This window comes from Sceloporus undulatus, chromosome 4, assembly GCF_019175285.1.
Source record: "Sceloporus undulatus isolate JIND9_A2432 ecotype Alabama chromosome 4, SceUnd_v1.1, whole genome shotgun sequence".
NCBI classification, from domain to species: domain Eukaryota; kingdom Metazoa; phylum Chordata; class Lepidosauria; order Squamata; family Phrynosomatidae; genus Sceloporus; species Sceloporus undulatus.
The window spans coordinates 151,057,884-151,073,531 of NC_056525.1; the positions used below are offsets into that span (position 1 = coordinate 151,057,884).

Genomic DNA, 15,648 nt, shown 5'->3' on the forward strand with positions numbered 1-15,648 from the left:
CCATAAGCAAGACAGATGGGTAGCTGCAGTCAAACAGGCCACATTCAGACAATGGCTTCTCTGCTCAGTAAGCAGTGTTATGAATAAAGAGTTCGCCCACATGTGTAATTCCTAACATTGAGCTATGGCAGTTAAAGCAGTGTGGAACTGCATTATTTCTTCAGTGCAGACGTAACCTTAGTCCTTCTCTCTAACTGCTACACCATGCTGGCTTTTAAAAATGGCCACTACTTATAGGAGACACCAGCAGAAGTACAGAGACCTAACTGTTTCATTCTGCACAGTGAAAGTGCACACTAGTTCTGAGTGCAGGAGAGAATGGGGGAATTGAGTTATCAAAATGGAGGAGTAAAAACAAATCCACAACCTCTGTATTTCTGCTCAGATTTGTGAATCTGGGGAGGGGCAAAAAACCCCACACTGCCACCAAGTTTCTTCAAGACTTTTGTTATTATCTGAGACTAAAGTGATAAGATTACTATTTTGATATTACTCTTTTAAACCAGTATTTCAATGTGTCATTTTGCTTCTCTCTCTTTTTTCCTTTCTTTCTCTAAGCCCCTTCTTTGTTCTGTGGGTTTTCTTTTGTAACTCCTCCAGACTACAGCTTTGTTCCCCCTTCCTCCACTCCTTTCTGGTCAGGTACTGCTTTACTGCTTTTATATTACTTCTCAGTATGCTTCTGTTTTGCACATACTACATTTCCATGTGCAGTTGCAAGCTAGGGAAGGGACGGATTCTGCATGCACACACTTTCTATGCACATGATTTGATCCATCACAAGAATTGTGTTCTTCTAGCTGTGGGAAATCCACTTATTTCTGAGCGGTTCTTGCATTGGTGTAAGAACGTTCAAGAATTTATCTACACTACATCACAGCAGTTTGATACCACCTGTATTGCAAAATTCTGAGGAATTTAGTTTGGTGCCATATTTAGAATGGCAAGGGCTGCATCTGCACTCAGTGGCTCAGTGCGATTGAATCCTGGGATTTGTAGTTGTGTCTCCAGAGCTCTCTGACAGAGAAGGCTAAATATCTCACAAAAGTACAAATCTCAAAATTCCATAACATTGAGCCATGACAATTAAAGTGGTGACAAATGTCATTATGTCTGCAGTGTGGCTGCAGCCATACTTAGTTCTAGTCCATTGGGCTGAAGATCCTTAGCACAACTTTCTAAGTACTGCACAATCTAAGGTAAATTCAGAATAAACGAGCCCATCCTTATGGGGTGATCTCACACTAAAACTTGCTATTCACGTTATACATTTTCTCCCAGCTTTGCCAGAACTGTTCATGAATAATGTGTTCCCACTGATTCTGCAATAATAGCTGCCTTGAATCTCATTTTGGGAGAAAAGTGGAATATAAATCCAATAAATAAACAGATAAACAAATACACTTTCAGAATTTGAATGAAATTCTCAATGCTACACAGCCAAGACCAAGATAAGTCTAATATATGACCATGAAGATCTCAAATTATTATATTATGCTATTCTCCTTGGAAACAGCCTCTGAAAAAACATTATGTGACCCAAATATTCGTCCCATCCCTAAATAAAACTTTATTGCAAGACCATTCTGCCATATCATACTTTGATTCTATAAAAAAGCATTAAAACTTTTCATTAGCATTTTGCATGCACATTGTCTATAAGTTAATTTTAATCCATCTGTTTCTTTCTGTGCACTTCTGTTATTTTCCTTATTATCATTTGTATTTTTCTTGTTGTGTCAAAAAGCATTTGGAAATTGATATTTCAAGGGACTATAGTTTTCTTTTCTTGACTTTAAGAGCTGGAAGAGACCTATGAGTCTCTTGCTATATATGTTCATTCAGGGGTAGAACTCAGCAGAACCCAAGTGTCTCTGTGTTGCATAATCGTTTAATAAAACAGGTATGGAGAATATGTGATCTGCCACATCATGTTGTACTACCAATGTAATAATCTCTGTTAGCAATGTTTGCTGGGTTAATGTGATCTGGAGTCCAAGAAAGACTGAATGACTACAGATTTCCCAGCTCTGGTTCAAAATCTAGAAAAAGAAACAGTAAATAAATAGCTATTTATAGTACAGAATTTCATTTCTTGGTGGATAAAGTCAACCTTCAGCTTTGGAGGCATCCTGCTTTACTAGACATGTGCAAGAAAGCCTTCCTTAACCTGCTGCCCTCCCAGATATGTTTGACTACATCACCCACCATCCTCATTCAGAATGAAGAACTCCTGTGATCATTTTAAAAACTGGCAAAAATGTAAAAGCAAATTCAGTCCAGGTTTGTCCCCGTTCTCAGCAATAGATTGCAAGTACATTGGGAGCAATTATGGAATCTCACACTGGGAGGAAGAGGTAGGAGAGGCAGATTAAAACATGTCAAAACCTATGTAAGGAAGAAGTGGCGAAAATTTTCCTCAGATTTGAAAAAAAATCTCTGTTTCATTACTTGCAGGTACAGCATGATTATACATTTGTTCCATGATATGGTTTTGTGAGAATTTTTACAGAATTTGAGAAGTTACCTTTTAGGGTTTTTCAAATAGGAATACTGTGTAACTTGGGCTAGTTATTAGGGATTGGAACAAACTCTTAATAATTGTGTGGCTATGAGGGAAAGTGACTTTAGAATGTTGGAAATGGATTGGGAAATATATACATATGATTACTGTGCCAGAATTTAAGATGAAGGAAGGTTTTATACATTATCGTGTAGATGATATCTGACTCCATGAAGCTTGAATAAATTTGTTGTGTTTGTGAGTAAGGAGATGCAGGTATCAATCACATTTTTGGTCACACTTTCTGTTAAGAAATGTTTGTATATCTTGGAGGAAATTGCAAATATGACAGTCTATGTTTTGTCATTGAATCCATTGTCTTTGGTCTGTACAAGAGAAAGTGAAATCAGAAGGTAGAGAGTTAATTGTACACTTATTAATAGCTTCAGAAATATTTATTTCTTATGTTAAAAAAATCCCTTTCCATTCTATAAATACATTGGATATACAGGATATGGGATGGAGTTTATAAGACACACAGGGAGATTGTAGTAATAGAATGACAAGGTTCAGGGTAAAATTAACCCATGTAAGTGTTTTTAGTATAATTTTGATTTATTTGCAAATACTGATTTAAGTTTGTCTGCTGTTATATCAGTATAAATAATAATATTTATTAAAAATAATGAAAACAGTACTGAGTCAGTAGAATGGAACCACAAATGTATTCCAGCAGCTTTCCCCAATCAGGGGAAGCCTACAATTCCATCCAGGCCATCACTAGCAAGTGTGATTGGAGTTGTGTCCATTGACAACTGTAGGGACCCACATTAAGCAGTTTTTGATAGACTAGGAAAGATAGACCATACCCTCACAATCTGGCAGAGACAGTCCCAATTAATTCTTTATGGTTCCACTTTTGCAAGTGCTTTAAAAATGTCTCCATTTCTCTCCTCCTCCCACATTCCTCCTTTTCACTTAACTTACTTCAATTTCTGCAAACTGAGTTCAAAGTGCAAAAGTTGTTTGTGTCCAATTCATTCCATGGGTAAAGGAGAGGAGGAGGTAGAATCTGTAGACTCAGGCAAAAGCAAACTGATGCCTCTTGTCCTAGCATATCTTTTCATATCTTCATTAATAACTTTTGCCATCTTGGCCAGACTCTGATGTTACTTGGCCACACATGTCCTGGTTTCCATGTATAATATGTTGGAGAGTATGGATTTTATCACATGGGGACAATTTGAAGTATAAATGGTGATTATCCCATGAAAATCACGCATTTGCAATTAAGTTAGTCACACAATGTTGCGATTGAAGCTCCATTATCCCAGGAATATCCCATGAAAATCGCGCAATCGCAATAATGTTTTTTTCACACAAGGTTGTGGTGAAAAGCGATTAAAGTGCCATTATTCTGGGAATAACCATGCAATAAAGAGCAACAAGTCATTCACGGGAAAATCCCATGAATTATTTTTTGCTGTTTATTGCATGGTTATTCCCTGGTTATTCCTGGGATAATGGCTCTTTTATCACGTTGTGTGTGAAAATGTTAATCGTGTTTTAATTGGGATTGTGAGATTTTCACGGGATAATCATTTTTTAAACTACCAATTTTCCCCTGTGTGATAAAGTCCTATGAGAAATAGAGGCTGATAAATGATAAATTGTATCAAAAAGACAAAGTTCTCCATTAAAAAAATAACTAATTTATTTCACAGAACACTAAAAGGCTGTTAAAATAGCCAGTGGTTGGCTGACCTGTTAGTTACTATGCTTATGGGTAATTGCTGTAGCACTAGACTAGTTAGACCTCTGATCTGAACCAGTCAGGAAATTGCATTGATGCCTGGACCAAATGCCCAAACCTGTTCTCAATACCAGGAATCAGTTAGATGAAATAATAAAGAAGAAAGTGCATTTTGAGAATGTACCGTTTTAATTAATGAGCCACAATCAGATTTCATATGTGGTATATTGCATAATTAAAGCTTCAGGGCAAATCTTTATCCATAATCAAAATAAAACTCATGGACACCTAATGATGAGCATTAAGTTTAGGAAAGTAAAAGAAGAAAAAAGAAAGGAAGGAAGGAAGTTACTCAGCCAATGCATTATTAAATAGCCAGAGAAAGGGTGTTCTAAAGTGATGGATCATCTACCACTCCCAAAGCCCCCCTTGGATTGTGTTCGCCAGGACAGGAGGTAGAGGAGAGGCCAAGCTGTCTTACTTTTGTTCCTGCCTTTAAAAAAAAAATCTTTATTAATTCCAGTGATGGCAATATTTAGATATGGTAGATCCATGCTAGCAAGGCAAGAGGGTGTTGGTGATCTGAGACTCCAAGAACATCCTACCTCTGCCATGCCCCTTGAAACATTCTGTGTCTAAGCTTACTGCTGCAAAACACCATCTGCCATATATACACATGGTATCTTCTTCAGGTATAAATGGACCCTGTGAGGCAGATGATCCCCTCATTGTCACACACTAGGAGACCACCTCTCCATCTATAGAAGGAAATTGGGGGAACCTAACCTGTCTTTGACAGCCATGTGATGAAGAGACTGGATTGCTCTGCTCAGTTGGTTTAGGAAGGTATTGAATTTATTAGCTACACTGGCAGCCATTTTAATTAGTCATGGCCAATGTATTTCTTATGGCCTCAACCTGGGCACAGCCAGGCAGGGAAGTGCTGTTGTCTATATGTCCTATCTGTAATCTTTGCAGAAACATCTGGGTGGTTATGGTGTGAGCCAAGATGTTGGATTGATCAAATAGCATATAGTATGCTGGATTGTAAACACAGAAGTCATTATTACTTGTTTTTCTGTGCTTTCAAATTGTTTCCAATTTATGGCAACCCTAAGGCAACTTTATCATGGGGGTTTCTTGGCAAGATATGTTTAGAGGTGGTTTGCCTTCCCCTGAGGCTGGACCCCTGTGAGTGCCTGTTGCCTCCTACCCTTAACACTTGTGGCTTCTTTTCCTGTCATAGTTGAAGTACTTCTCTCCAAGTGACATAGGGGAACAGTGGTAGTGTTTGACATCATTTGCAGATGAGTTTGTTTAATGTGCAGCTGTGCCCAGTGACAGACAGTTTTTACATATTAGAATATAAGCCAATACCAAATAACATATTTTTCTCTCTCCTCATTCCCCATACCTCCCAATATTTTGCACTCTTATAAGCATATTTATAATACAGGCTGCTTAAGAGGGATTATGCATTAGATGCTATAGTGACAAAAATAAGGCATATTTCATTTTTCAGGTGATGATTTGATCTTAGGCATTTCAATTTTGGTCACTGAAGTGTGTATAGTTATTATTTTTTTCAAAGCACAGTATCTGTTCCTGTTATGGGAAAACTGCCGTGGTGTGTAAAATATTGCCTTTGGTACCACATGAGTCTACAATAAAATTTGACACAAAAGCATGTGCAGCAATTTTGGAACATAAATGGTGATCTTTATCATAGCTGTCTATATATTTTTCTCATTTGGATGGCATTCTAATATATATCCTGGCTTTAAATTGGGAAGAGCTATTCTTGCTGTCTCTGAAGGCATATTGAAAAATGGGTTGGGTAGAATTAGAATGTCTATGATTTTTTCAAGCAAAGTAGCTTTGCTTTGGCAAAAGAATTTGGGCTCAGTAAAGGAAACCTCCTCATCATCATTGCCATCATCACTGCCGCAACTCCTAATTTCCCCGATTTTGATCTTGCCCTTGTAACTAAGAATCCTTTTGTGGTTATATGAATAAGCTACTTCAGTGTTCAGGTGGGAACAGCCAACACTTGACTTGTCTGAATTCTGACAATTCTAGTTCCTTCTCAGAACATCCTTAAGACATAAAGGAGGCTCAGAGGAGATAGACTGGTCTGAAGTTGCCCAGTAAACTCAGAACTCTGAAGAGACCTTGATCCTGGTTGAACACACTAATCACTACTCCACACTGGTTCTTGTTAAGGTGTATGTGTTTATTTAAAATGTTTTAAAAAACCCTTCTTTAGTTCCTTAAATACAAAAACTAATCTTTTAAAGTAGTTAATAGGGTTCTTGAAATTAAACAATGAGAAATTTCACTGAAAATTTTTAGAAAATGAATACTCAGGTTTGTACAGTATAATCAGCCCTCCACATCTGCAGATTTGACTTTTGCAGATTTGATTATTCATGGATCTGAGTACAGTGGTCTCTTGCCTTACACGGGGGATCCGTTCTGGACCTCGCCGTGTAGGGCAAGTTCCGCCTATGCTCAAGTCCCATTGAGGATAATGGGGCTTGTGCATGCAGCAGCGCAGGGCTTCTACTTTGTCTAGGAATCTCTAGGTTCTCCAGCATGACTCTGCCAGACCATAGATTCATGAAGGAGGGCCTAGAGATCCGTAGAGAAAACACTTCTCTAGGCATTTATAGGTCTTTAAGCGTGATTCTATGGTCCAATGGATGTTGACCACAGAGTTGCACTGGAAGACCTAGAGATTCACAGAGAGGTGTTCTCACAAGTTAAAAAATAGTGTGTGTGTGTGTGTGGGGGGATTATTTGTGGTTTTTCCATTTTCACTGGAGTTTTTCATCCCTAGCCCCAGCTAATGTAGAGGGCCTACTGTACATGCATAACTTTCAAATGTGAACCCTGTTACTGCTCTTTTTTAGACATGTGCTATTTTATATTAGTATTCAAGGGCTTTTAGTTTCTTTTATTGCTTTTCTGTTTGGTTTTTGTTTTACCTATTTTATTTATGTTTCATTGTTTCTCATCTCTCGCTTCTTGTGCTTCTGGCATTTTGACAAACAACTCATATATCCAGAAATATAAATGAAATAGGAAAAGCTGCCACAAGAGAACAATAGCAGAATCTTAACTGTTATTTTAGTTCTACCAGTAATTGGCCCAGCCTTTAGTGACAACACCATGTATGGGATAAGCCACTAATTGTAATAGGGATGGAGTTCAACAGTAAGCCTGGATTGTTGATAATACTCCAGATGATTCTTGATTCCTCAGCAGAGTTTAGAGACTGTTCTTTGGCCTGAGCTCTGAAAATTCTGTTACATCAACTATAACTATAACAGTAGTGTCATCTGTGATTCCTTTAACATTGGGCTGGTTCATAATCTCATGCATGATTACTAAATCCCATCCATGTGCACTGCAAAGCCCTGTTGTTCATGCCTTGCTTATAGAAACAGAATATTTTCTGGTGTTGGCAGCAGGGGCCAGAAATGTCAAATGAGATGGGAAGGGAGGAACAAGTGATAATTGTGGTCAATTTCAAACTCTAAATCAGGGGTGGGGATAATATGCCCATGAAGCGCAATAGGCTCATTGCTAAGCCAAGCTACCCAGAACGGGAAAAAACTACCCACAACATCGCCAACCTCCCCATTTTATTTTTTTGGGTATTAAAAAATCCTAAAGTCACCCAAACTGCCAAAATGTCCTAAATATAGGGTGGTCTTGCTAGTTTTTTTATGCTTCTCAAGTGTTAAGAAATTCTGACAAGGAGAATCCTATCATGACTAGAATTTTCACACTTTGGGGCTTATTCTGTGCAAAATGTATACATAGGTATACATGTGAATTTTGAACATATTTCAATAAGTCTCCAGCTAGATCATAATTCTGTACAGGAAGCAGAATTTATCTGCACAGAAAATATTTCTCTGCAGAAATATTTTTTTCTGCACAGAGAATGTTGTTTGCAGCATGGAAAACGCTGTTTTCTGTACAAAAATATCCTGTGCATTTTTGGCATGGAATAAGTCACAAACTGCAAAAAGTCTTTGAAAACTGAACAGTTTTTGAAGACTTTCTTGCTGCAGGAAGAAAAATGGCAGAAATTATGTATTGCTTCCTTCAGGAAAGAAATTAGTGAAGAATTACATTCCTACTCAGTGCTCGGTGCTAACTAGAATGTGCATTTCCCATGTCCTACTCCATCACTTTTAACTCTGGCCTCTCTAGAAATATGTTCTGTTGATTTCAACAGAATGGCCTTTATCCAATGATTTCCACCTGAGAATTTTGGGATTCAAGTGCTGATGGTTTGTTGTTGTTGTTGTTGTTGTTGATGATTTCTGTCCTTCTCCATATATCCTTTTGCGTCACATCATATGCCACTTGGGACATCCCAGAACAGGTTTTGGTGAGGCACAGGGCTACAATGCCAGAGGGCGGCTGCAAGTCCCAGAGTATGTGAGAAATGATTTATGTGACCATTTTGGATCATAGCCAGTGCTGTCACATATATTGAGGAAGATGTTCATTAAAATATATATAACGCACCCATCCCAACCACGGGCTTTTCATCTGCAGATTTGAACAGCCACAGATCGCAAGCCTGTGATTGGGATGGGTGCGCTATATATATTTTAATGAACACCTTCCTCAATATATGTGACAGCACTTTAATAGCTATGTGTGCATGCCGTCATAGGGTAGTGGTCGTGACTGCATGCACTGCCATTAAAAAACATGGTTTTTGCCATCCGTGACGGGGGGAGGAGGCAGAACAGAACTCCTGAGAATAAGAAGGACCCACGGTATATCAGTGTTTCTCTCTAGGTTTTATTATGGGAATAAGTAATCCAACCAAGAATATGTAACACTTCTCATGTGTTTCCTTTGCACTTTTTTTAAGCCAGCTTGCATTTCTGCATAAAATATAGCTTTGCTTGCACTTGTACCACTGTCATATGTAAATAAGATAAAAATGAAAATGCTGATGTTAGTCAATGGATGTACAGTTAGGAAACTTTTAATAACATCGTTCTCCTCTATTTACCTTCAGTGCTGAGTCCCAAAGTCCTTGGTATAGCTATTGCCCGCTATGACTTCTGTGCAAGAGACATGCGTGAGTTGTCCCTACTCAAAGGAGATGTCGTCAAAATTTACACAAAGATTAGTGCCAATGGTTGGTGGAGAGGTGAAGCGAATGGAAGGGTAAGTTTCTTTTTTCTTATTATTATTTTAAAAATAAAATGCAGTGGGCTTACTTTTGAATAGAGGTGCCTAAGAGTAGATAGCCAATGTGTCTAACTAAAGCTAGAAAAATAAAATCCATACTTAGCCAATCAAAGGAGCAGACTTCAAAAATCAGCAAACTAAAACAGCATTAGAGCCAAATTAATAGAAACTAGAATGGTGTGCTACACACTTTTTAAAAAAGTTAAATCTTAAAATCATCGTAGAAGGTCATGTACAGCAGTGTGATTTAGCAGGGAGATTATTACTGACTTTGTGTATCTGTGGCAAAACTCCTACCTCCAGAATTGCTATTCTCATGTGTAGTGCTGTTCTCCCAGAACCTCTACTTTTACTTTGGAACAGTATCTACAGGAAAAGACTATCTCTACCATAGAGTTGGCCAATTTGCTCACTAGGGGTGCATCTATACTGTGGGGATAATGTAGTTTGATACCACTTTAAGTGCTGTAGATCCATCCTATGAAATCTTGGGATTTGTAGTTTTACAGGGTCTTTAGCCTTCTCTGCCAAAGAGTACTGGTGGCTTACAAAACTATAAATTCCAGGATTCTATAGGATGGAGCCATGGCAGTGGTATCAAACTGCATTATTTCCACAGTATAGGAGCATCTACAGTATAGGAGCAGCCTAGAATCATAGAGCCCACAAGAGTCATCCACACCAACTCCCATCCACCAGGAAGACACAATCAAAGCACCCCCGACAGATGGCCATCCAACCTCTGTTTAAATACCTCCGAAGAAGGAGATTCCACCACACTCTAAGGCATGATTATGGCTTGCCTTCTGGTAAGTGTTGAAAGCAACACTTTCCAGCCTTGAAGATCCAGAAATGGCATGGGTTGTCCAAGCAACTTTGTGATGATATGGGATACTCTACTTCAAGGCACATGGACCTTAGGTTGTGAGAGTTATGAAACTATGAACCAGCTATAGGTATAAGATTTTGCTGCCTTTGAGTGCAGCCCCCATAAAGCACACTGGAATAATCCTAGTTTTTGTAAAAGCATGGGTAATTGCAGTAAGATCCCTCCTGTCTAGGAAAGGGCAAAACTGATGCAATAAATGTAGGTTAGGTCTGTGTGGGGTAATTCTTTGACCATCTGCAGCATACTGGTGGTGCAATGGTTAAATGCTGGTATTGCAGTCATTCATTCAAAAGTCACTAAGTTGTGACTTCAATACCAACCAGAGGCTCCAGGGTTGGCTCAGCTTGGCATCCTTCTGAAGTCAATAAAATGAATACAGTGGTGCCTCGGGTTACGAAAGTAATTCGTTCCGCGGCCGCTTTCGTAACCCGAAAAGCCTTCGTAAGCCGAATTGCCATAGGCGCTAATGGGGAAAAGCCGCGATTCCGTGTAAAATAGCGCCGAAAAGCACCAAAAGTTTTTTCGTAACCCGAAAAAACATTCGTAACCCGGAACAATAATTCCCTATGGGATTTTTTCGTATCCCGAAAATTTCGTAACCTGGGTATTTCGTATCCCGAGGTACCACTGTATCCAGCTTGTTGGGGGCAATTAGCTCACACATTGTAAACTGCTTAGGGAGTGCTTAAGTGCACTCATAAGCTGTATAGAAAAGTACAGCTGCCTCTCTGTTTGCACGGCCTTGGAATTCGCGCCCTCACTTATGTGCGAGGGGCAAATGGAGGGGGGACATAATGGGGTGTGTGCCCATGGGCACGCGCTGCCATTCAAGCTATGGGCTTGAATGTCTGTGAGTTTCTATTTGTGTGTGTGTGTGTGGGGGGGGGGGGTCCAGAACGGATCCCCCATGCAAAAGGAGGGCCAACTATACTTGATATTGCTATTGCTACTTTAGAAAAAGCAGTCAAAAGGTGTTTTAGATCCAAACTGCCAAAAGGTGCGTTATCATGTAGAGTTGCCTGTTGGTTTCAGTTTTGTCAATATATTAATATACAGGTAGATCAGCTTCATGCCCTGAGTCACAAAGAGCCAATTTAGGATGTGGGAATGGTTTGATTTTGTAAGGTGGATATGTAAAAGAAAAACCTTACACTGTGTAAATGATTAAAAACAGTCCTGGTTTTCAGCAGAGGAGTTTTTTACTCTTTCACTGCAGGGCGAGAAGTCCTATGATGGAGGGGAGAGGAAATCTTGGCACATAGCTTTCTATCAGCCCATCATGGGAAAACCTTGACCCTTAACATTTGATTTATGGGAAGGTAGTTTAGTCTGTCTGTTGCATGACATGCAGGAGCATTCAGGTACTTGAAGTTCTCAGTTGAAGAGTACTAGCAGACTTACCACCTAATTTCCTGGGATGCAGGTCTAGATTTTAGCTACTAACATCTAATTTGTCCTTTATCCCTTATGTTATTATGTGCCTTCAAGTTGTTTCCGACTTACAGCAGCCTAAGACAAACATATCATGAGGTTTTCTGGGGCTGAGAGTGTGATTCGCCCAAGGTCACCCAGTGGGTTTCCATAGCTGAGTGGTGAATCGAACTCTGATTTCCAAAGTCATAGTCCAATGCTTTAACCACTACAACGCACTGGCTGTCATCAGATAGTTATTTTTCACATTGTTATTTTTTCAAATTGTTATTTTTCACACTGGATCATTAACTTGCATCTCTTTGTTGGGGGGAGAAGTTCAAAGCTGTGTAACAAAAGTTAGCCCAGTTGTTGTCCTCAATTTAAGTAGCATTAATAATTCCCAGTTTGGATGGAGGCTCCTGCTGAGGAAAATGAGTATCAGTCTAATATCATGATTTGTCTTTTTCTTTTTCTTCTCACTTAGGTGGGTTGGTTTCCATCTACCTACGTAGAAGAGGATGAATGACTTGCAGATCTAGTTGGTACTTTTGATGATAAACTTCAGGGACGATGAAATCCAGCCATCTGCAAAGCATTATTTGTCTTCTTAAGTATTTGAAAGGCAGTGCTTCTGTCTGTTGAAATCCTCAAGTCTTAACACTGGGATTACTGAAGACGTTTGTGTTGACAGATTAATATCTCACTCAGAGCTGTGCAAAGAAGCAACCTGTCCACATGCCATCACTGGGGACCAGTACAAAACTCTAACCTCTCTTTCCTGAAATATCACTTACAAACAGACTTTTTTAAAAACTTCATTTCATTCCATCCAGAATGAATACTAAGTATCAGCAGCAATTTACTTCTTTCTTTCTTTCTTTCTTTCTTTCTTTCTTTCTTTCTTTCTTTCTTTCTCTCCCCACCCTCTCCTGTTACCTAACACTCGGAGCCTAATCTGTCCTTGCTTATCACTGCATGGCGGTGGGGGAAAGCATTCCAATAGTCATGTGGCCAATATTATTTGACCTGAAATCCCCAGCAGCACTAATTAACCTTGCCAATAACTTCTCATTCACTAAGGCTACAATCTCTAAACACAATTTCTCGGGCTAAGCTAAACTCGACATTATTTTCGCATGCCATTTGTGTGTGTAGGGGTGTGGATACAAACAAATATAGAGTCCAAGAGTTTTATTGAAAATGATTTGTGAAAGAACAAACTTGAAAAGGTGCATTCTTTCTTAGCATATGGCTGAGTCAAAAAAAAGTAATTTACAATTGCAGGTCTCTAATTTAGGATATTTCTTAAAAGACAATAGCTTTTAAAACACACCCATGTATTGTGCCAAATGCTGTGTATTTAGGAGATGTACTCTGTTTTCATAGAGCACAATTTTTTATTTAGTTCCCTAGCCATTACTAAACTTCTACTAATGTGCAAGATATGCTCCCCCTCCCATTTTCTTATTCAGCTCAGTGGGTCTAGAGGCTGGATAAAGTAGTGTTGTGTATTTGTTTAAACAAGGTCATGTTGTTAAATACAAAAAGCAAGTCAAATGACTAATGTTGCACATGCACACACCCCTCCCTGAAAATGAGCTGCATTCTATTTCTTAGACAAATGGTCATTTTCTCTGGCTTTTATCACTGAGCAAAGTCAATTACTCTTTTATCACTACCAAAAATAATTTCACCTGCAATTTTCACTTTCTCAGGCTATCAAGACAAATTAGGAAGCGCCTTGCAATTTCTGGGACACGAACAGACTTTATGTTCCATGCCTCTGTTTTGTCATGCAGAACATAGTTACAGAATACTTTGTTTGAGCACATAATTATAGAATATTACATTCTTACAAGATTTTGAACAGTAGTGAAGAGCTTGCAGGCAACCCATCAGCCCATCAAGTAACACCTCACAAAAAAAAAAGCATAGGAAGGGAATCCAGTGGGTCTCAGGCATAAGTCTCTACAGGCACACTTGAATTTGTGAGGAGACAAATTCCAGTACCTACTTCCCTTTGACTTTATTGAACATTAAATAATTTAATTTATTGAATACATTATTTTTATGGGACCAAATGCAGGCATTCATAAGTGGTTCCAGATATGTATTTAATAAAGTGGCCTGTCCTTAAATGTTAGTCTTAGGGAAGATTTCTTGGTGTTTTTTCTGTAGCGACTAAGTTTGTCTGGTGAACTTGATGTTAATAGGCAAAATAGCTTTTTCAGGAGCTATTGCCTGTTTCTTTTGTTCATAGAGCTTTTCTCTAGGTCTGTGAATTATATTGTGCTGTATCATCAGTGTTTATATGTGAGGAGAAAATTGGCTGAAAAATAACCATTAAGAAATGTATCCTTTCAGCAGAACATTTTGATCAATAGTTTAGATATCCTAAGATCGCTGTTTAATCGTTAACTTTTGCAACTCAGGGGCTAATGGAAGTTGGAGAAGTCAAGCCATATCTAAACGCCTTCCTCTTTCTGTTTATATTCAGGCACTCTACCCCACCCCATGAAGAGAGTTAGGTAGCTAGTTTACAACCTGGAGATTCTGTCTTTGTTTACCACCTGTAGTAAAAAAGTGGCTTGCTGCAGCTTTCACTTACCCTATGCCTTGTCCCACTTCATAACTTCTCCTTCTGCCTGTTACAACAATACCTTTTTCTGAACCAATGGAGACAGGAGGAAATGTGGAAGCTGGTCCAAAGCCTTTTACTGTCATGTTATGGTTAATGGATAGGCAAGATCTCTAGGTTGTGACTGGCAATCCAATATGAATCCCTTGGCATAGGTGGATTTCTTTCTGAGGAAGGGGATGGGGGACTTCACTCATACTGGATGCCCTTCTATGAACTGGATCCGGGTGAGGATTATGCTGTCTGTTGTCTTTGTTTCATGCCCTGTGTTGAATAAGTTAAATGCTGCATCATGTAATATTTCAAATACCAAAGATTTATTGTGCCAGCGCCATTGCTTCTTTTCTTCTTCTTCTTCTTGCAATGTTCTCCCCTTTCTCTGTCAGATCTTATCCCCAAGCAGTAAGGTAGGGCACTACTTTAATTTGTAATATTTTGTAAATATGTGAATATATTAATAAAATGGTCAATTTCTTGTTTAATGGCTGGTGTATAGGTTGGTTTTTAAGATTCCATTTCGTAATGTATCATACATTTCTAAGAACATTTCAGACATAAATCCCAGCACTTGTTTATATTTTGTATAGTAAACTGAATTATATTTATATAATAGCTGAAGTATAGCCGGCAGTGATGTAGACTCAACTCAATTGACTTGGACCCAAGTCAGACTCAAGTTGCTTCAGTGACTCAACTTGGACTTAACTCCACAATAAATTACACCTTGACTTGACTCATGGCATGCATATTTTTAAAGACCAACTTGCTGGCTTAACTTCATCCAAAAAAATTACAGAACAGAAAACGGAGTTCTTCCTTTGAGCAATGCTTCCATCTCACTGCTTTTTGCCTGCCAGTCATGTGATGGAAACAGTACTTTACATTTGCTGTACAGGAAGCCCCCACTTCCTGTAGACCCCTGTCTCAAGCCCATTGCTTAATGCATTTGCTGTTCCCCTCCCGGAAACATGTCCCATGCTATCAGGGTGAATCTTGCTTGCTGCTCCTAGGAAATGCTTTAGAAGCCTCCTCTGATGTGCAGTGGGGACAGGCTGCTGAGTAGACCTCATTTGCTAATATTCAGTCTGGATAAATTGCCAATGATAATTTAATTTTTTTCTAACTTTGTGCTTATGGTCTCTACACATACACACCACCACCACCACTTTTTTTCTGGTGAAGATGACTCTCAGACGTGAGACTTGACTTGAGGCTTGATGTGAAAA

General features: G+C 38.9%; 1 protein-coding gene across 2 annotated transcripts in view; it reads left to right on the forward strand.

Moving 5' to 3' along the window:
- The window catches only part of LOC121928214 (guanine nucleotide exchange factor VAV3-like), a 64,437-nt gene extending 49,533 nt beyond the window's left edge, over window positions 1–14,904 (forward strand). For both annotated transcript variants that reach the window (XM_042462621.1, XM_042462620.1), the window contains 2 exons: window positions 9,307–9,458; window positions 12,269–14,904. In XM_042462621.1, the coding sequence (XP_042318555.1) occupies window positions 9,307–9,458; window positions 12,269–12,310 (194 nt within the window). In that variant the 3' untranslated portion in view covers window positions 12,311–14,904. The remainder of the gene's footprint in view (window positions 1–9,306; window positions 9,459–12,268) is intronic.
- Window positions 14,905–15,648: the final 744 nt, after the last annotated feature.